Here is a 23,034-nt window from a genome sequence, read left to right as displayed (position 1 = left end):
TTTGCAGCTCACATTTTTCTACAGGAAGGGAGAGGACTGTTAATACAACAAGTGAAAAACATGTTATAAATGTATTTTACCTAATGTTAGAAAGGTAAAGTGTTAGAGCAAAAAGAGGGGGAGGGGTACTATGGATTGCGAGTGCCGGGGGAGGAGAGGCAGGCTGCGAGTTTAAACGTCACTGATTAGGGAGGCCTCACTGAGAAGACGAGATAGGAGCAAAGACAGAGAAGATGGCCAGCGCACAGGCCCAGAGTGGGAGACACAGAGTGATCAGAGAACAGCAAGGCTAGGATGGCTGGGATGGAATGAGCAAGACAAACGTCAAGTGGTAAAAGAGGGCCAGACGACCCCCAGCTGCCGTTGCCAGCCCCATGGGGCAAGGGATTGCCGGAGATCTCAGAGAGGACTGGGGCTGGGTGGAGCTCCAGAGGCCGGCTCCGCGGCCCGGGGGGGAAGCTCCAGAGTTCCGCCCAGGCAGCAGACAAAACTCTCTGTCTGCCATTAGCGGAGGGGCCACGCCCAGCACTCACAACTCTGGGAAAGTCCCGGAGAGAATCCCAGAGGACGCGGCAACCCCCAGCTGCTGTTGCCCACCCTGTGGGGCAAGGGATTGCCGGAGATCTCGGAGAGGACTGGGGCTGGGTGGAGCTCCAGAGGCCGGCTCCGCGGCCTAGGGGGAAAGCTCCAGAGTTCCACCCGGGCAGCAGACAAAACTCTCTGTCTGCCATTAGCGGAGGGGCCACGCCCAGCATCCACAACACCAGGAGGGTCCCGGAGAGGAGAATATCAGGCAGGGCAGCAGCTGACCAGCTACCACTGAAATCAGGATCTCCGGCTATCCCCCAGTCAGGGCAAAGGGCTCCCCGAGTTACTGGGGAACAGGACTGGGGCTGGGTGGAGTTCCAGCGACCGGGCTCCGTAGCCTAGGGGGAAACCCTACAGGCTCACAGCAGCCTCAGCGAAAGCCTCTGCACAGCACAGCAATATTTGTTATCTTTATGATCATAAATAGTTGATGATATCATTTACATTTTTTTAAAAAATCTAGTGATGAAAGAACTTCTTTAGCGAGTTCTGCGATTCCTAGGTGACTTGCCCAAAGCCGTGTAGCCAGACGGTTGCAGGACAGCAGGAGACCAGAGTCTGCTAATCCCTAGTACATACGTCAAATGACTGCCAGCAGCTAAAATGACCGAAGGGAAGAGGAGCACCCATCCGGCAGCCACAAGGCTGGAAGACCCCGGGACAAAAGTAGCATAGCTAGGTGAGCTAACCACAGACTGTAGAAGATGCCAATAGCTCTGCTGCGACCCACAGTGGACAAGTGAGATTTTGTGGGTGCCGACAGTGACGGAGCGGCAAATATAAGTGATCCTACCCCTGGCCGCTGGAAAAGCCCATAACACCGTTGCAGACCCCAAGGAGGGAGCACGTCTAGGTGGGCTGCAACAGTAGGCACCAGCAGCCTGAAGCCCCCCCGTGACGGCCCCCACGGCAGAAGAGGGAATCCAAAGGACCACTGTGACTACGAGGAGGGGCCCAGGCCCAGTTAGCAACTGCAGATAGGGTTCCTGGTTGGTGCAGTATAAACAGCTGCTCCCCCACCACACCAGCAGAAATAAGTGGAAGGAGCAACTAATCTCTGTCTCTATGCGGATGCACAAATCTACAACATCAAGCAATATGAAAAAATACATTAAATCTCCAGAACAGAAGGAAAACAACAAATACACAGACAACAATCCCAAAGAAAATGAAATATATAACCTAAATGACGATGACTTCAAAACAGCCATCATTAAAATACTCAATGAGTTAAGAGAGAATTCAGATAGACAACTCAACGAGTTCAGGAGCTATGTCACAAAAGAGTTTGATACAATAAAGAAGAACCAAACAGAAATATTGGAAATGAAGAACACAATAGAAGAGATTAAGAAAAATCTAGATGCACTGAACAGTAGGGCCGATAATATGGAGAAAAGAATTAGCAATTTGGAAGATGGAAATATAGAAATGCTGCAGGCAGAGGAGGAGAGAGAAGTAAGACTAAAAAGAAATGAAGAAACTCTCCGAGAATTATCAGACACAATTAGGAGATGCAATGTAAGGATTACAGGTATACCAGAGGGAGAAGAGAAGGAGAACGGGGCAGAAAGCCTATTCAAAGAAATAATGGCTGAGAACTTCCCAAATCTGGTGAGAGAGATGGATCTTCAGGTGACAGAAGCCAATAGATCCCCAAAGTTTATCAATGCAAGAAGACCAACCCCACGGCATATAGTAGTGAAGCTAGCAAAAGTCAACGGCAAGGAGAAAATACTAAGGACAGCCAGGCAAAAGAAACTAACCTACAAAGGAACCCCCATCAGGCTATCAGCAGATTTCTCAGCAGAAACTTTACAGGCTAGAAGAGAGTGGAATGATATATTCAAAAATCTGAAGGACAAAAACCTACAGCCGAGAATTCTCTACCCAGCGAAAATATTCTTCAAATACATTGGAGAAATAAAAACTTTCCCAGATAAACAAAAATTAAGGGAGTTCATTGCCACAAAACCTCCTCTTCAGGAAATCCTCAGGAAAACCCTCATTCCTGAAAAATCCAAAAAAGGAAAGGGGCTACAAAACCAAGAGCAGAGGAGATAAGTAGAAGGACAACAACAGAGAGTAGCAGCTCTTCATCAGAACAGATTAAACCATGGGACGAGAAACAAAGGAAGTTGAAGAAAATCGGAAAACAAGACATAAAACAGTAGTGGTAGGCCCCCACATCTCAATAATCACTCTAAATGTAAATGGATTGAACTCCCCAATCAAAAGACACAGAGTGGCAGGATGGATCAAAGAACAAGACCCAACAATATGCTGCCTCCAGGAACACACCTCAGCCCCAAAGACAAACACAGACTCAGAGTGAAGGGATGGAGAACAATACTCCAAGCTAATAATGAACAAAAGAAGGCAGGTGTCGCTACACTAATATCAGACAAGGTAGACTTCAAAGCAAAACAGATAAAGAAAGACAAAGAGGGACAATACATAATGATAAAAGGGACTCTCCACCAAGAAGACATAACACTTATAAATATATATGCACCCAACACAGGAGCACCAAAATTTGTAAAGCAACTCTTAACAGAACTAAAAGAAGACATCAACAACAATACAATAATAGTAGGGGACCTCAACACACCATTAACACCAATGGACAGAACATCCAGACAGAAAATCAACAAGGAAATAACAGAATTAAATGAAAAATTAGACCAGATGGACTTAATAGATATATATAGAACACTTCATCCAAAAACAGCAGGTTACACATTCTTCTCAAGTGCACATGGAACATTCTCAAGGATTGACCATATTTTGGGAAACAAAGCAAAAATCAATAAATACAAGAGAGTTGAAATAATATCAAGCATCTTTTCTGATCATAATGCTATGAAACTAGAAATCAACTACAAGAAAAAAGCAGAGAAAGGTGCAAAAATGTGGAGACTAAACAACACGCTTCTGAACAATGGATTATTGAAGAAATTAAAGAAGAAATCAAATATTATCTGGAGACAAATGAAAATGAGAACACGACATACCAAATCATTTGGGATGCAGCAAAAGCAGTCCTAAGAGGGAAATTCATCGCAATACAGGCTCACCTCACTAAACAAGAAAAAGCTCACATAAGCAACCTCAAACGACACCTAACAGAACTAGAAAAAGAAGAACAAACAAAGCCCAGAGTCAGTAGAAGGAGGGAAATAATAAAAATAAGAGCAGAAATAAACGATATTGAAACAAAAAAGACAGTAGAAAGGATCAATGAAACAAAGAGTTGGTTCTTCGAAAAAATTAACAAAATCGACAAACCTTTAGCCAGACTCACCAAGAAAAGAAGAGCGAAATCTCAAATAAATAAAATTAGGAATGAGAGAGGAGAAATCACAACAGATACCAATGAAATACAAGAGATCATAAGAGAATACTATGAAAAACTATATGCCAACAAATTGAACAACCTGGAAGAAATGGACAACTTCCTAGACTCCTACAATCTCCCCAAACTGAATCAGGAAGAAATGGAGAATCTGAATAGGCCAATCACAAGTAAGGAAATAGAAACGGTAATCAAAAACCTCCCCAAAAAGAAGAGTCCAGGACCAGACGGCTTCTCTGGAGAATTCTACCAAACATTCAAAGAAGACTTAATACCTATTATTCTCAAACTATTCCAGAAAATTGAGGAAGATGGAGTATTCCCTAACACATTCTATGAAGCCAACATCACTCTGATCCCCAAACCTGACAAGGACATCACAAAGAAGGAGAACTACAGGCCGATATCACTGATGAACATAGATGCAAAAATCCTCAACAAAATTCTGGCAAACCGAATCCAGCAATACATCAAAAAGATTATACACCATGATCAAGTGGGATTTATACCAGGGACACAGGGATGGTTCAACATCCACAAGTCAATCAACGTGATACACTACATCAACAAAATGAAAAACAAAAACCACATGATCATCTCAATAGATGCAGAGAAAGCATTCGACAAGATCCAACACCCATTTATGATAAAAACCCTCAATAAAATGGGTATAGAAGGAAAGTACCTCAACATAATAAAGGCCATATATGACAAACCCACAGCCAACATCATACTCAATGGACAAAAACTGAAAGCCATCCCTCTGAGGACAGGAACAACACAAGGGTGCCCACTTTCACCACTCCTATTCAACATAGTACTGGAGGTGTTGGCCAGAGCAATTCGGCAGGAAAAAGAAATAAAAGGAATCCAAATAAGTAATGAAGAAGTAAAACTCTCGCTGCTTGCAGATGACAGGATCTTATATATAGAAAACCCCAGAGAATCCATAGAAAAACTATTAGAAATAATCAACAACTACAGCAAAGTAGCAGGGTATAAAATCAACGTACATAAATCAGTAGCATTTCTATACACTAACAATGAACTAACAGAAAAAGAACTCAAGAACTCAATCCCATTCACAATCGCAACAAAAAGAATAAAATACCTTGGGATAAACTTAACCAAGGAAGTGAAGGAACTATACAATGAAAACTACAAGACTTCTTGAAAGAAATTGACGACGACATAGATGGAAAGACATTCCATGCACATGGATTGGAAGAATAAACATAGTTAAAATGTCCATACTACCTAAAGCAATCTACAGATTCAATGCTATCCCAATCAGAATCCCAAGAACATTCTTCACAGAAATGGAACAAAGAATCCTAAAATTCATTTGGGGCAACAAAAGACCCCGAATTGCTAAAGCAATCCTGAGCAAGAAAAACAAAGCCGGCGGAATCACAATCCCCAATTTCAAATCATACTACAAAGCTACAGTGATCAAAACAGCATGGCACTGGTACAAAAACAGGTCCACAGATCAATGGAACAGAATTGAAAGCCCAGAGATAAAACCACACATCTATGGACAGCTAATCTTCGACAAAGGAGCAGAGGGCCTACAATGGAGAAAAGAAAGTCTCTTCAACAAATGGTGCTGGGAAAACTGGACAGCCACATGCAAAAGATTGAAAATTGACCGTTCTTTTTCACCACACACCAAAATAAACTCAAAATGGATCAAAGACCTAAAGATTAGGCCTGAAACAATAAGTCTTCTAGAAGAGAATATAGGCAGTACACTCTTTGACATCAGTTTCAAAAGAATCTTTTCGGACACCATAACTCCTCAGTTGAGGGAAACAATAGAAAGAATAAACAAATGGGACTTCATCAGACTAAAGAGCTTCTTTAAGGCAAGGGAAAACAGGATTGAAACAAAAAAACAGCTAATTGGGAAAAAATATTTACAAGCCACTTATCCGACAAAGGGTTAATCTCCATAATATACAAAGAACTCACACGGCTTAACAAAAAAAAACAAACAACCCGATCAAAAAATGGGCAGAGGACATGAACAGACATTTCTCAAAAGAAGATATGAATATGGCCAATAGACACATGAAAAGATGTTCATCATCACTAATCATCAGGGAAATGCAAATCAAAACTACACTAAGATATCACCTTACACCCGTTAGATTGGCAAAAACATCCAAAACCAAGAGCGACAAATGTTGGAGAGGTTGTGGAGAAAAAGGAACCCTCATACACTGTTGGTGGGAATGCAAACCGGTACAGTCACTATGGAAAACAGTATGGGGATTTCTCAAAAAGTTAAAAATAGAAATACCCTATGACCCAGCCATCCCATTACTGGGTATCTATCCTAAGGACCTGAAATCAGAAATCTCAAGAGTCCCTTGCACCCCTATGTTCATCGCAGCATTATTTACAATAGCCAAGATGTGGAACCAACCTACATGCCCAGAAACTGATGATTGGGTAAAGAAGATATGGTATATATACACAATGGAATACTACTCAGCCATAAAAAAAGACAAAATTGGCCCATTCGCAGCAACGTGGATGGACCTCGAGGGTATTATGTTAAGCGAAATAAGCCAGTCAGAGAAAGACGAACTCTATATGACTCCACTCATAGGTGGAAGTTAACATATTGACAAGGAGATCTGATCGGTGGTTACCAGGGAAAAGGGGGGGTGGGGGGAGGGCACAAAGGGGGAAGAAGTGTACCCACAACATGACTAACAATAATGTACAACTGAAATCTCACAAGGTTGTAATCTATCATAACATTAATAAAAAAAAAGAGGGCCAGATACTGTGGGGCCTTGCAGGCAATTTAAGAATTTTGGTTTTCAGTGAGTGAGACTGGGAGTCGATGGAGGGTTTTGAGTAGTACCATGACATGACATAATTAGGAATAAAGAAAACAAAAACCTACAGCGCAAGGCTTCTTAACTGCCGCAGCAGACACTCTAGGCTAGATCATTCTTTTTTGCTTGGTTCTGGTTCTGTATTTCCAGCGGTGGGGGCGGGAGCAGGAGGGCAGCACTGGCTTGTGCACTGGTGGATGTTGAGCAGCATCCCTGGCCTCTCTCACCCTAGGTACCTGGCCCCACCCCCTCACATCTGTCTTGACCAAAAATGTCTCCTGACATTTGTCAAATGTCCCCTGGAGGCAATCTCGGCCCTGGTGAGAACCGCTACTTTAGCACTCTTCTGGGAATAGGCTGAGGAGGGGACAGTAGAAGTGGGGAGACTAATTAAGAGTCTTCTGCAGTAATCTAGGGAAGTTGGTAAGAAGCAGCTGGATTCTAAATGTACTGTGAGGCAGAATCAACATGCTATCCTGATAGACCAGCTATAGGGTAGACGGTACAGAGAGAGGTCACAGACGGTGCCAAAGTGTTTACCTGAACTCAAGGGAAAACATCACTCTAGAACGTCAAGTGTGAGCTATTCACATGTGGACAAGGATGTGTGAAACAGAATAGAAGAAACCTCATTTAAAATGAGGTTGGGGGGCCGGCCTGGTGGTGCTGCAGTTAAGTTCACACGTTCCACTTTGGCGGCCTGGGGTTCGCCAGTTTGGATCCAGGGTGCGGACACGGCACCACTTGGCAAGCCATGCTGTGGTAAGCGTCCCACATATAAAGTAGAGGAAGATGGGCATGGATGTTAGCTCAGGGCCAGTCTTCCTCAGCGAAAAGAGGAGGATTGGCAGCAGTTAGCTCAGGGCTAATCTTCCTCAAAAAGCTAAAATTAAATTAAAAAATTAAAAAAATAAATGAGGTGGGGAGGCCACAAGGGGGAGCCCTCACACACTACAGCTAGACGCAATGATAAACCCCTCCCAACTTCCTCCTTTTTTTCTATAAAAGAACATTCCTCTCCTTTGTTTGTTGGACTTGTCTATGGCTTTTGATATAGCTTACTTGTCCCAAACTGCAATTCTTCTGCTATTCCCAGATAAACTCATTTTCTGGTAAAACAACTGACTTTTATTTATTTAGGTCAACAGATGTAAAATAGGCAGCTGGATATATGAGTCTAGAAATCAGAGGAGAAGTCTATGCAGAAGACATAAATTTGGGAGTCATTAGCATACTGACATCATTCCAAACCATGAGACTTGAAATCATCAACGGAAAGAAATAAACAGAAGAGAAGAGGACAAAAGACTGAACCTTGGGGTACTACAATCTTAAGACGTTGAGGAGATGAAGACAAAACAGAAAAGGAAATGGAGAAGGAAAAGTCAGTCTGGAAAGATGAAAACCAGGAAGAAGAAGTATCCTGAAAGCCAAGCAAAAAAAAGGATGCTTCTGACAGGTCAAGTAGCCTTTTTATTTTTGTACTTTTAGAAATAGTTTTTTGTCTACATAAGACTCTATCAGGGGCTGGCCCCATGGCCTACTGGTTAAGTTCAGTGGGCTCCACTTCAGCAGCCTGGGTTCAATTCCCATGCGTGGACCTACACACATCGGTGGCCATGCTGTGGAGGTGACTCACATACAAAATAGAGGAATATGGGCACAGATGTCAGCTCAGGGACAATATTCCTCAAAAAGGAGTAAGAGTGGCAACAGATGTTAGCTCAGGGTGAATCTTCCTCACAAAAAGAAAGAAAGAAATAAACAGTAAAAGACTCTTTCAAGGAAATACAACACAATTGATTTAATCTTTATTCTATTGTTGGGCATTAAATCCTTTATAGAACAGGGAAGGATTTAAACAAATTAGGTGTATATTTAAGCTATTTTCAAAATTTTGCTATTACAAAGAACTCTGTGATGAACATCTTTTTGCAGAATTTTTTTTGTTTAGGATGATTTCCTAAGCACTGAAATGGAATTACAGGGTCAGATACTATAATCAATTTTAATCTTTAATAGGAATCGTCCAAGTACTCTCCAAAAATGTTTATATAAATGTATATTTCCAGTAATGTATATGAGAGTATCTACTTCAGGTGCTCTCCTCCTTGCCAACATTAGGTACTAGTTTTAAAATTTTTTTCTAAAGTGGTAGATAAGACATATTGTCTTACTGTTACGTTAATTTTCATTTCTTTGTCTACTAGAAAAGCAAACAGTTTTCCATACATCTGTTAACTTGTTTAATTCTTCATAGGTAATCCTGGAAAGCAGGATTTTTCTTGTTTTGACGTATAAATTCTCACAGAAAAATACACACACACACATATATACTAGTCCTCTAGCTAACTCATTTTTGCAAATATTTTTCTGGATTTGCAATTCATCTTTTAATTTCGTTTAACTTCTTTATACACATTATGTATTTATAATTAACTCCTTAACCACCTACTATATAAAACCCAGGGAGTAAAGATGACCCACTCTCTACTCCTGTGCTATGTCTAACCCTAGGAGACAGTGGAGGCACAAGGGAGGTAATGGGTAGGTGGCTCTGCATCAAAAGGGTTGAAGGGAAGTAACTTTGCATTAAAAAAATCTGTTGTAGGAAACATGGTGAGCTAGGTATCCACCCCACAGAAACATTTACAGTTGTTGGATAAAATATTAAAATATTTTAAGTATGACAACAAGTGGATAAGAAAGCAAGGATAAAGACAAATAGTAAATGAAGATGGGACCCCAAAGTGGTAAGACTGAAGTTGGCTTTCACTTGGAAAACATCTGCTAAACCAGGTGACCTGGGCCTTAGGTTTTCCAATCTCAAAGAATATAAAGAACAGACAAGCCAAGAACCTGCATAAGGTGGGAAGTCTACTGGAAGATCCTCCTCCCATAAAGATGGAGCCCCAGAGAACTAAACCTTCAAAATAGAGGACCCAGAAATACCCCCCACACACATACAACAAATAACAGCAAGGAAAGCCAACTGTCCCAAACCTTAGCACTAAGAGGATGAAAAATACCACTACTCACAAATTGGTACCACAGCTTGCCATCACACGGGTATGCAGCCTGAATTCACATTGTCTGGGTGGTCCAAAAACCCTCAAGGAGGAATTTAATCTTTAACAGTGCTCATCAAAAGTAACAACAACAAAAACTTCTGGAGTTTCCACATCGTTTCCACAACAAAAGTATACAGAAAATGAGCAGCTAACAGTAAAAAAAAAAAACAACTAAATACACAATCTAAAAAGTAGGAGAGAAAGAATTAAAAGAAACAACAGATATAGAAAAAGACGTGCAAGAACTTCAGACACTAAAATAATAAGACTAAGAAATAACTACATTTAATATGTTCAAAGAAATAAAAGACAAGAAACAAGAAGTTAAAGACTGATGAAACAGATTTTTTAAATCTTCTAAAAACCAAAAAGATAATAATAATCTAAATGCCTAACTGATGTTTCTAATGACAGACTAGCTACAGCCAAAAATAGAATTAGGGAACTGGCAGACAGTTCTGATGAAATTATCTGATTGCAGCTTAGAGAAACAAAGAGAAGGAAAACATGAAAAAGCGGTAAAAGATATGCAAGAAAGTAAAAAAGTCTACATTCAATTAGAAATGCCAACAGAGAAGAGAGCGGGAAGGGGAAAGAGGCAGCATCTGAAGAAGGAAACGGAGAGTCTTCCCAAATCCTATGAGCAAACAACTCACAGATTCCAAAACACAATGGATCCCAAACAAGATTTAAAAAAGAATATCCACACTTAGTCAACACTACTGGGAAACTGCACAGCATTGAAGCCAGAGAAATTAAAAGTCACCAGAAACAATTTCCCATAAAGCAAAAAATAAACCTAACAATTACTATCTAGTAATTTCACTCGTAGGAACTTACCCAAGAGAAACAAAGGCATATTTCCACAAAAAGCTCTGTACACAGATATTAGTATCAATTTTATTCATAATAGCCCCAAATTCCAAACATTCCAATAGTCATCAATAAGAATGGATAAAGAAACTGTGGTATATTCATACAAAAAATACTACTCAGCGGGGCTGGCCCCGTGGCCGAGTGGTTAAGTTTGCGCGCTCCGCTACAGGTGGCCCAGTGTTTTGTTGGTTCGAATCCTGGGCCCGGACATGGCACTGCTCATCAGACCACGCTGAGGCAGCGTCCCACATGCGACAACTAGAAGGACCCACAACAAAGAATATACAACTATGTACCGGGGGGCTTTGGGGAGAAAAAGGAAAAAAATAAAATCTTTAAAAAAAAAAAAAATACTACTCAGCAACAAGGAAAGCACCAATGCAATAAAAGGGGTGAATCTCAAAACCATTTGCTGAGCAAAAGAAGCCTCACACACAAGAGTACATACGCTATGATTCCAGTTATGAGAAGTTCTAGAACAGGCAAAACCAACCGAGAATGAAAGATAGCACATCAGTAGTTACTTGGGCAGGACATGAGGAAAAGGGGCTCAGGGAGACCTTCTGGGGTGACAGAAATAATTCCCTACCTTGACTGGGCTGGTAGTTACACAGTCACATAAACTCTCAAAACTCGTTTAACTGCAATATGTGTAATTTACTGCTTGTAAATTATACTTCAATAAAGCTGATTTTAAAAAAGCACAGAGAAAAGAGGCTAACTTCCAAGAATGATTACAAAATAAAGACACTTGCAGACTAAAAGAGAGAGAGAGACAGTCACACACCAAAAGACATACTTCAAGAAGAAGGAAAATAATTCAGACAGAAGGTCTGAGAAACACTGAAGGTAAAAACACAAAGCAGTACCATCATCTGGGTTTTTTAAAAGCTAGAGTTAAAACATAAACGCATATGAGTGGTTTGGGAGGTGACTATGGTTAAAGTATTCTAAGTTTCCTTTCATAATTAAGAGAAAGAGGAAAGACAGGATCCTAATTAACTCCAGAATTTAGTAAACATGTATGTTACAATATCAAAAGTAACTAGAATTTTTTCATATATGTCAATATTCAAACTTACACTTTAAATGAATGCAGTTTATTGTACATAAATTACACCTCAACAAAGTTGATTAAAATAAAAATAACAAGACTATACAGTTTTCAAACTAATAAGGGTGGAAAAGTGAAACAAGAAAAAAATACTCCAAATGAAGGCAAGGTAAAGAGACAAAGATATAGATAAGAAACAAACAAAAAGAAATAAGATCTCATAAATATAAATCCAAATATAGGAATAATTACATGTAAATAAACTAAATGCTCCAGTTAAACAGCAGTGACTCAGACCTGATTTTTTAAAATCCAACCATATGCTGTTTAAAAGATACACATCTAAGGATATCAAAAACTTGAAAGTAAAAAGATTTCAAAAGACATCAGGCCAGTAGCCAAAATTAAGGTAACTACATTAATATTTTTTAAAAAACCTTTTTGCCTTAAAGTCCTAGAGACAAAGACAATAACTTCATAACAATAAAAAGCTCAATCCAAAAGGAAGAGAAATCAATTTACATTTATACACAATAAATAATAAGCTTCAAAAAAGATATAACAAAAACTAACAGCTCTGCAAAAAGAGACACATTAGCGATCATAGTGAGAAATTTTTAACACACTTTTCATGATAATTGGTAGCACAGGAATAATAATCCACAAAGATAGAAAAGAACTCAACACGATTAACCATCTCGTCCTAATAGGCAAACTTACAAAATATACCGCTGTGCCTGACAAGTGCAGAAGAGTTCTTTTCAAGAACACAAGTAGTAACAAAAGCTGACCACATTCAAAGCCATCTCATAAAGAATAAGTCATGTTATCCTACTACCATATGCTAGAAATCAATAAAAAGATAAAAAATTGGAAATTAAAAAGCCAACTGGACATCACCAATGAAACAAACAAAAGAATCATATGGAAATAAAGGTTCAAAACAAAGATAATGAAAATACTAAATATTAAAACTTGTATGACACAGCTAAAACAATAATTAAGCATGAAATTTATAGACAAAACATGTAAATACTGGGGGGAAAAGTAGAAAATTACTAGATGCCCATCTTAACACGATAACACAAAGAAAGAAAAAAATGAACTAAAGTAAGAAAAATCAAAACATGGCACTGTACGCATATCATTTAGAAACATGGGGATTAACTTCAAAAACATGCTAAAAGTAATCACAGGAAACAGTAGGCAGGCAAGGTACTACAGCTTTTCCTGATTAAAGTATGTAAAACTATTTGACACTTTAAAATCTGTCCATGCATAACTTTAACAAAAATTTAAAAGCAAATTAAAGAGAGGGAAAGAAAAATAATAGAAGTCTGTATGGTAAATGTCACCACGCCACCAGAGATGTGTGAAAACATGGAATTTTGACACTTCCATTATGCTGCCATCAAGAAACAAAAGCAAATAAAGCTATGACTGTCACTTTACCGAAAACAATCAAAGCACAGTAAGTTCCCCTCAAAAACTCTGTTGATAATTCCTTCAATAATTCCATATGCTGCCTTCAAAGGCATTCACTCTGCCCGCACCTGACCACTGAATGGCAGCCATAACACACGTAGAAACAAAGCAGGTGGTGGTCAGGATTCAAACAAACACATCAAGTAATTTTAAGCTTCAACAGTTGATAGAAAATGACAGGGAAATCCAATTTGAAAAAGTCACAATCAAAATTAATTTCATTTATGTTTAGTATCTCATGATCTGCCAGTATTTGATACGATGATGGCTGAAAAATTCTTTCAAACACTTCCTATGTGGAACCAACCAATATTTTTAATTCTCGAAAGTACATCACTTAAACACGGTCTGTATGTAGTTACAACACATACTTCAAAAAATAGAGACTAAAGTATTTGAACAGTGCATTCCTCTGAAAGTTAAAAATGAGAAAGACAGTCAAGTACCAACACAACTATTTTAGAAATGATTTTCTAATTATGCAAATAAAACACAATGTGTTATTTCCCGTAACACATGCTATGGAAATAGAGCTAACTACTCTACATAAAACTTCATGGCAAAACAGAGAATACATTAATAAATATGTACTATCTGAAATATTTGAAGTAGCTTCTTTTGCTTAAACAAAATGAAAAGGCGTAACTCAGGTGGGAAGAAAACTTTTCAGAGCTCTTAAACTCAGACAAGACAGTCTTGACCGTCTGCCCCTGGCCACACCAAGTCAGACCAAAGGAAGGAACCTGCTCTAGGAGAAGCCAAACTAAAGGTCAAGCGGGCCAGGTGTTCCGAGGGCCACGCAGGACGCCATCAAGGGGAGCCCCCCCTGCGTGAAGAACACAAGCAGACGCGCAAGAACTCATCCTCACAGTCTACCAGAGGGAAGGCCTGGCTTGTGAAAGGAGGAGAAGCAAAATCTTGGCCTTGACACCCATTACAAAATTACTCTTCTCTGTTCCCACATCAAACTCCTACAATTTTTAATCACATTATATATATATCTCATATGCACATAAATAAGAAAGAAAATAGGTGATTTCTTAATAATCAATTGCTTCCCCAAATTCCTTCCGCAGTATTTTTCTGCTTTGAGTTAGCAACATTTGCTCTCTCTGGGGTTTTATTTTTCAGTGGTTCTTAGCTGGACACAAAGGTGTTAAAAGAGCAGCAGATACCTGCTGTAAGTTGAATCAAAGGAAATCACCCTGTATCCTTTCCCAAATGTCTCTCTTTCTGCCTTCTTTTCCTTCCTTTCTTTTTTTTATGTTTTTGTGAGGAAGACTGGCCCTGAGCTAACATCTGTTACCAATCTTCCTCCTTTTGCTTGAGGAAGATTGTCAGTGAGCCAGCATCTGTGCCAATTTTCCTCTATTTTAGGCAGGATGCTGCCACAGCATGGCTTGACGAGCAGCACTAGGTCTGTGCCCGAGGTTGGAACCTGTGAACCCTGGGCCGCCAAAGCAGAGGACACACACTGACCCACTATGCCGCCAGGCCAGCTCCTCTTTTTCTCTTTTTGACAAATACCCTCTACTTCATTTTTGCTCTCTTTCTAGTACTCCTGATTTCAAAGTACCTTCCAACATACCCCAAATCTATGGGGAGTACCGAGACAGCAGGAAGGCATGGACGGGGGCTGCTGCTGCTTCCACTGCATGCAAAGCTCCTTAGTTCCCAAAGGGAAGCTAAATAATCGGAACCGCGAAATGCAAACACTAGCGGGCAAGCTCTTCTCTAGTTTTATTTCTCACCTAGAACTTCATATTCAAGTCTTTTCTTTAAGCAACTAAGAATTAAGTGTATGGAATTTGGGGAGCATGGGGTTTGCAGCAAAAGCTAAATAAATCTGAGATGATCTGGTTCAAACTCTTTATTTCACAGTTTAAGATTCTGGGCATTTTCAGGGACTTATTCAAGGACCTACCACAAGTGAGCAGCAGAGTGAGAATAAGAAACTAGATCTGCCAGTCACTATCGATTCAATCAGCTTTACTAGCTGTGTAATCCAGGCTGAATGATTATATTCCAGTAAATAAATGAGGGTAAGAAATGTTACTAAGAAGTCACTCTAGGGCCAGCCTGGTGGCACAGCAGTAAAGTTCACACATTCTGCTTTGGCGGCCCAGGGTTCAATGGTTCAGATCCTGGGCAAGGACCTACCCACGGCTTATCAAGCCATGCTGTGGCAGGCGTCCCACATAGAGAGGAAGGTGGACACAGTTGTAGGCTCAGGGCCAATCTTCTTCAGCAAAAAGAGGAGGATTGGCCGGTAGATGTTACTTCAGGGCTAATCTTCCTCCAAAAAAAAAAAAGGAAGTCACTCTCCCTACGAACCAACTAAGATTTAAAGACTTCAAGTTGTCTTCCTGTCTTCCCCACATTCCACCATTATACAGTGAACATCAGGGAAAAAAATTCAACATGTAAAGACTGTATTTTTAATTCAGTACTTTCATAGCTCTTATCTCCCCTTAGTTGAATTCAACTGATACAAAGACAACTTTAATATAAGATCTTAAAATACCATTTTAAAGATTATTTTTTACAAAGAGTAAAAATCTACGTCAATTAAAGCGATGAACCAAAGTGATGAAAAACTTAAAACGCTACTCCAAAAATTAAATGAGCTAGTCCTCTCGTTTTACAGATAAGCAATTTGCAGCTCAAAGTGTAGAAGTAATTGTCTAATGTCACTCAGAAAAGCAATACTACTTTCATTTTTTTAGAAATGAAAACAGTGATTATAGGTCTATTGGAGAAAAAAAGAACTTTTTCTTAAAATCAGTTAAGATGCTGAATTTTCTATATTTATACCTGAAAATCATCAACAAGCTCAGGGAAAAGGTGTTCATACATTTTAAGTTCTTCTATTGTTCGTCCTGGTTCTTGCTGGGGTTTTAGTTTGTTAATATCCGTTTCAATATCATCATTCTGAAATAAGAAAAATAGCAAGTCACCAGTTAAGGAAAAGGTAAAATTACAGAATACATTTTAGCTTTAAAGTTTCACAAATTATTAATTACATGTATTAGAGAATCACTGAATAAAGATTGTATTTTACCATAAATTAAAATTTGCTTGTATTTTTGGGTGGTGGTTGTGTTGTTATTGTTTTGGCTGTTTTGCTGTGTTTCACTTTGGTCAAAGTTACTCTAATATAATACAATACTTGGGCTCCTCAAGATAGAAAAACTAACGTCAAGATCAAGACCAAGTTATGTTGCTCCCAATCTCCCTAATTATCATTTTGCTCATATTAAAGTGCAGTAAAACTTAAGAAAACTAAATTGAAAACCATAAGTATACGATGGTGGTGGTGATAATCAAAATAACTAACATTTATTGAGCACTGAAAATACATGAAGCACCATGCTAAGGATTTTACATATAGTAACTAAGCTAATCTGCATAACAACACTAAGAAGTATACAGGATCATCACCTCCATTTAACTTGAAGAGGAAACTGAGGTACAGAGAGGTTAAGCGGCTTGCTCAAAATGACACAGCTTGCAAAGAGAGGAGCCAGAATGTAAAACAAGTCAATGATTCCATAAAGCACTGCCTCAACAGACTAATGATTACCACGCACTCTCATAGTCCGTAGTCAGTAACGCTCTCCTAGAAAAGCCCAGGGCACCACTCATTCAGTTTTTCAGGGAAAAAGTAAAGTAAGGAGTGGAACAACAGCCAGAAAGGACTTCCACGCCCCTTTGGGAAAAAAGAGGGTAAATTTAAAGAAGTATGATCTCAGTGAAACAGGATGTGTATCCGGGATCAAATTGGTTCCTACCTGTTCAAAGAGCTAATGCTACCCCATGATAGAAAGACAAGTGTCAGTTTACCTCCTTTCCACGATATTTTCCAGGACCCTCAACTCTGGCCTCACATTACCTTCACTGATGGCTAAAGAGTGATAAGAAGACCACTCACTCATTTTCAATTTGTATTCATTTTTATTTTTGCATTTATCTTACTATCAGAGTAACTACTTATTTTTCATCCTTAAATGTATTCTACTATGCTTCAATCTTTAAAATGCTCTATATACATGTATCTGACTATATTTATACATTTTCATATTAATAAGTAATTTAAAAGGAAAAACATACTAAGTATTTCTCATTATTTCATATTCAGAAATTTAGCTACTATTTGTATAATCAATAAAAAGATTTTCCCCATTGCCATGAATAATAAAGACTGGTTTTATCTAAAGAGTATCATGTTAATTATTGCATCGTTATTGTGTAATTATTATTACACGAATACATACGTAATTTCACATATCTTCAAATTATGCATTGATGAACCAAAAATAATGTAATTTTCTTGATTAGAATCTAATAAAGTAGACAATGCTTTCAAAATAACAAAAAAAATTTACAAAGATATTCTTTTCTCTAAACATACTAGTTCAATATTCAATACTATTTTGTGAAAATATAGCCTTACATAGTGACTCTCTACTTAAAAAAAAAAAATTTACCTGTAAAACAGGCATAGTGAGGCAAGAAAACTGTACTTTGAGAGGCCAATTTTGTGTTTTGGTTTGGGGAAAAACAAAGATAAAGAACTACTGATAGACTTGGAAGAAAGAAACAAAATCACCTTCTACCACTCCTTACAGTCCTACTAAAGTCAAAGAGGGAAAAGGGAAAAAAGAATGCATTGACGCTTATAGACTAACAAGACCTGACGACCTGGAGATGAGTCTTCTAGAACCTCCAGGTTTCTGTAAACACTCCAAACTCTGAAAAATCTGGGGCAAGAGAATGGAATCACTGTGGTGAGGAAAAAACAGTGTCTAAGACCACAATCACAATAGAACACAAACAAATATTATCCCCACTACAATGCAGCAAGTTCAACTGAGGCATGAAAGAAGTGACGGTATTTAGATACAAAGAAGAAATTAAAGTCCAAATTTAACAGCCAATGACAGTAAGACGACAACAGTGGTAAAGAAGAAAAATGATAATACACTTCAGCAGTCTCAAAGAGCCAACAATTCTATAGTTCTTTAAGAAAAATCATATTTTAGTATAGCACAGCAGTGAAGAGAGGGGACATTCACACCAGCCTGCTTTATTCTGAATTCTGGCCCCACCTCTTATAAGCTACAGTGATAACTTTCCTGTGCCTCCATCTGCTAATTATTAGCCCTATACCTCTCAAAGAATCCAAAAAGTTGATTTGAATATAGCCTCTGTTATCTAAGGAACACTTCTTGGATCCTACCAGTTCTTTTACTTATATCAAGTCGAGAACCACAAACACACAGTTACCCCAGATCTTTTGCCTTCACCATCAGAGCCTGCTCTGTTTTTCTTCTTTGTAGCTTCTTGAGGACAGGATGTAGACCATCATGTCACCCAGACTGGCTAACTTGACAATTTTGCCAAAGATTGCCTTGGTGACCATATTTGGTAATAATGAAACTGGTTCTATATCTGCTATTTCCCCTTCCAGTATCTTAGATGCTACATCCAAAGAGAGTCAAATACTCAGTGTGCCCCAATTTTGATAACAGCATTTCAAGACAAAAAGGCCCAAGGAGACAGAAGGACTAAGGTAAACAGTTGAAAAATGCGTTAAGCAAATATTTTTCTACAGACATTAGAATGGTTCCCTCTACCACTAAATAAATCAAGTAAAGACTACCTAGACTTCCAGAGGTGCCATAAAATTTTCAAAACTCACCTGCCTCTTTACTTAATATCTCATATAACATGACAATAATTTTTTATCTTTTCTCGATTCAATAAATGCACGTCCATTTCCCTTTCCAATCAACTGAAACCTAAGAATCATTATGTAAACACTAATTCTTACCAAAAACCCATCAGTTATTATTTTCCTACTATTTTTGTATCCCCTAAAGATTGCTGAAAGAGGAGCATGTTGCCACTTAAAAGAGTGTTAAACCACTTTCCTTCAAACTTAAATTTCCTTAGACTTTAAAATCTAAGTCAGAAAAGTTAGATAAAATCTTCCTGGTCAGAGAAGAGTGAAAATAAGCTATTTTAAGGCCCTTTCCAGACCAATGCATTCAAAGCAACATTATTTTCCCTTTCAATAGCTTAGTGTCCACAGTCACCCACAATAAAAAGATGTGGACAAATTAATCCACCATTAGCTATCTCTATTTACCCAATCTTTGTTTTACAACTGTGTATACAATTTATCAAGTTGACTAAAGACAGAAATTTAAACTCACCTTAAAATTTTGATCTAGGTCATCTTCATTTTCTGTTTCATTTTCAGCTTCTAAATCAATATCATCGTTGTCATCACTTTCATCTACTACGTCATCCACTATGATACAAAATGTGCTATAAGTAGGTCAGAGGTAAGCATTCTAAAACATGCACATCCAAAGGTAGAATGATATATATAAAGTATTTCAACCACAAAAGGAAAAGGAAATGAAATTTCTTATTAAAAATACCCCAAGTGTTGAAAAATCTATGAGACAAAGTAACAGTGCTTTAAAATTTGGAGAAAAACTGTAAAAAATGTATGGGTTTTTTTACTATTGTTCTCAGTTTTAAAAAATTAATGTCTTACATTGCAACAACCTGAATCAAACATTTTGTTTCTTATTTATGATAAATTTCAATAACTCAATTCATCCCTTTACAATTCATTTCCCATTTACGTGTTTCAAGAACTACCATGTGCCATGTGCTGTGTTGTGTGCTGGGGATTTTTTTAAAAGATGTGTAAATACAGTCCCTGCCCTCAGGGAGCTCATGAGGTTAAAGAGCAGAAAAGAGTAAACAAGTAATTATAATACAAAAGATACACGTTAATGAAGGCATATACTTGAAAATGCTATGGGAAAACAAGGGATGGAATAACTAATTACAAACTGCTCATGGCCAAGGGGTTATCAGTGATCACTTCACAAAACAGGTAATAAGTAGTATCTTGAAGAAAATACGGCAGCTTTCTAGGTGAACATAAGGGTGGGTGAGTGTGGCTTTTAAGAAGAGGAAATAACGCTAAATAAAGAATTTAGATGATATCTTTAGAAAATAATAAGTTAACCACGACTTAACTTACATGCTTGGGAAAGTCCTAAGAAAGGCAAATAAGAATAGGAAAATGCAGGGTATAGTAAGCCAAGTAGTTTGATTCTCCCCCCTCAGGGGTGTTTTGTTTGTTTCTTTGTTTTGGTGAGGGAGATTGGCCCTGAGCTAACACCTGCTGCCAATCTTCCTCTTTTGTTTTTTCTCCCCAAACTCCCAGTACATGGTCGTATCTCTTAGTTGTAGATCCTTCTGGTTCTTCTACGTGGGATGTCCCCACAGCATGGATTGATGAGCAGTGTGTAGGTCCATGCCCAAGATACAAACCAGCAACCCCCGGGTCACTGAAGCAGAGCGCACAAACTTAACCACTACGCCACCAAGCCGGCCCCCTAGATCTTTACCCTATGGAAGATAAGCACTGAGGATTTTCAGGAGGAGAACTGCTTAATTCAACTTACATTTTTCAAAAGAAGGCAGGTGTGAGAGAGAGAACATATATGTGGAGCGAGACCAATCAGTAGAGGAAAAAGACACCAACTGTCTGGACCGATACAGCAGTAATAGGGATGAAGAATGAATACACACTAGAGAGAAACTCAGGGGACAGAATGTAAAAGGACATGAGGACCATGAAAGTGGAGGAGACAGGGAAAGAAGAGTAGAAGAGTACTCTGAAAGTACTCAGGTAAGTAACTGAGGGCTGTAAAACAAAGTAGAGAATTTTTTTTTTCCCAAAGATTAGCACCTGAGCTAACATCTGTTGCCAGTCTTTTTTTCTTCTTCTTCTTCTTCTGCCCAAAGCCCCCTGGTACACAGTTGTATATTCTAGTTGTAGGTCCTTCTGGCTCTGCTATGTGGGACGCCGCCTCAGCATGGCCTGATGAGCGTGCCATGTCCACACCCAGGATCCAAACCAGCGAAACCCTGGGCCACTGAGGCAGAGCACGCAAACTCAACCATTGGCCACGGGGCCAGCATCTAGAGAATATTTTTAAAGGACATTTTTCTAAACTTTTAAAAAATTTTTTTAACTGAGGAATAACTGACAAATATAATTGTACATATTTAAATTGTACAACGTGATGATTTGATATACATATACACTGTAAAATGATTACCAAGATGAAGGTACTCAACACAGGCATCACCTCACACAGTTAACACTGTTAATACTTTGTGCATGTGTGTCTGTGTATGTGTGTGTGACTGCTTAAGATCTACTCTCAGGAACTTTAAAGTACACACTAGAGTCACCATGCTGTACACTATTATCTCCAGAACTTAAACTTCTTATAACTGAAAATTTGTACCCTTTGACCTCACGACCCCAGTCCCCACATCCATCATTCTATTCTCTGTTTCTATGAAACTGGGTTTTTAAAAAAAACATTCCACATATAAGTGATGCCATATAGTTGTATTTCTCTGTCTGGCATAGCTGACTTAGCATAATGTCCTCCAGATTCACCCATGTTGCTGCAAATGGTGGGATTTCCTTCTTTTTATTGGCTGAATAATATTCCTATACTCCCTTTATCCATTCATACCTCGAAGGACATTTAGGTTGTTTCCAAACCCTGGCTACTGTGAACAACGCTGCAATGAACATGAGTGTGCAGATAACTCTTCCAAGATAATAATTTCGGTTCTTTCAGATAAACACCCAGGAGTGGGATTGCTGATATTTCTATTTTTATTTTTTTGAGGAACCTCCAAGTTGTGTTCCATAACAGTTCTACCATCTTAGATTCCCACCAACAAGATATAAGTGTTCTGTTTCCTCCACACCCTTGCCAACATTTGCTATTTTGTCTTTTTTGTAATAGCCATTCTAACAGGTGTGAGGTGATATCTTACTGTGCTTTTGATTTGCATTTCCCTGATGTTTAGTGATGTTAAGCCCCTTTTCATATACCTGATGGCCATTTGTATGCCTTCTTTGGGAAAATGTTTATTCAGGTACTTTGCCCATTTTTTACTTGGATCATTTGCTTTTGTGCTATTCAGCTGTATGAGTTCTTTATACATTTTGGATATCCACCTCTTATCAGATATATGGTTTGGAAATATTTTCTCCCATTCTGTAGGCTGCCTTTTCAATTTATTGTTTCCCTTGCTGTGCAGAATCTCTTTAGTTTGATGTAGTCCCTGTGTGTGTTTAGCTTTTGTTGCTATTGCTTTTGGTGTCTTATCCAAGAAACCATTGCCAAGACCAATCAGAAGGATCTTGTTCCCTACATTTTCTTCTAGGAGTTTTACAGTTTTAGGTCTTATATTTAAGTCTTTGACCCATTTTAAGTTAATTTTTGTGAGTGCTGTAAGATAGGGTTCCAGTGTCATTCTTCTGCACGTCGATACATAGTTTTCCCATTACAATTTATTGAAGATATTGTCCTTTCCCCAATGTGCATTCTTGGCACCCTTATCAAAAACTGGTTCACCAAATATGCATGGGTTTATGCCTGGGCTCTCTATTCTGTTCCACCTGGCTATGTGCCTGGTATATTTGAGTACCATACTTTTTGAATACTATAGGTTTTTAACAGTTTCAAATCAGGAAGTGTGATGCCTCTAGCTTTGTTCTTCTCTCTCAGGACTGCTTTGGTTATTTGGGGTCTTTTGTGGTTCCATACAAATTTTTGGATAGTTTTTCACATTTCTGTGAATCTGTAGATCGCTTTAGGTAGTATGGACATTTTAACAATATTAATTCTTCCA

At 38.6% G+C, this 23,034-nt stretch overlaps 1 protein-coding gene across 4 annotated transcripts in view; it reads right to left on the bottom strand.

The window, feature by feature from the left end:
- The window catches only part of AGTPBP1 (ATP/GTP binding carboxypeptidase 1), a 175,696-nt gene that overhangs the window by 74,178 nt on the left and 78,484 nt on the right, over window positions 1-23,034 (bottom strand). For all 4 annotated transcript variants that reach the window (XM_046664864.1, XM_046664863.1, XM_046664865.1 and 1 more), the window contains exons 12-13: window positions 19,500-19,597; window positions 16,096-16,212 (exon numbers count right to left, since the gene is read on the bottom strand). In XM_046664864.1, the coding sequence (XP_046520820.1) occupies window positions 16,096-16,212; window positions 19,500-19,597 (215 nt within the window). The remainder of the gene's footprint in view (window positions 1-16,095; window positions 16,213-19,499; window positions 19,598-23,034) is intronic.

The sequence above is a fragment of the Equus quagga genome, chromosome 6 (genome assembly GCF_021613505.1).
Source record: "Equus quagga isolate Etosha38 chromosome 6, UCLA_HA_Equagga_1.0, whole genome shotgun sequence".
Lineage (NCBI taxonomy): Eukaryota > Metazoa > Chordata > Mammalia > Perissodactyla > Equidae > Equus > Equus quagga.
This window is presented reverse-complemented; position numbering and strand designations above follow the sequence as displayed.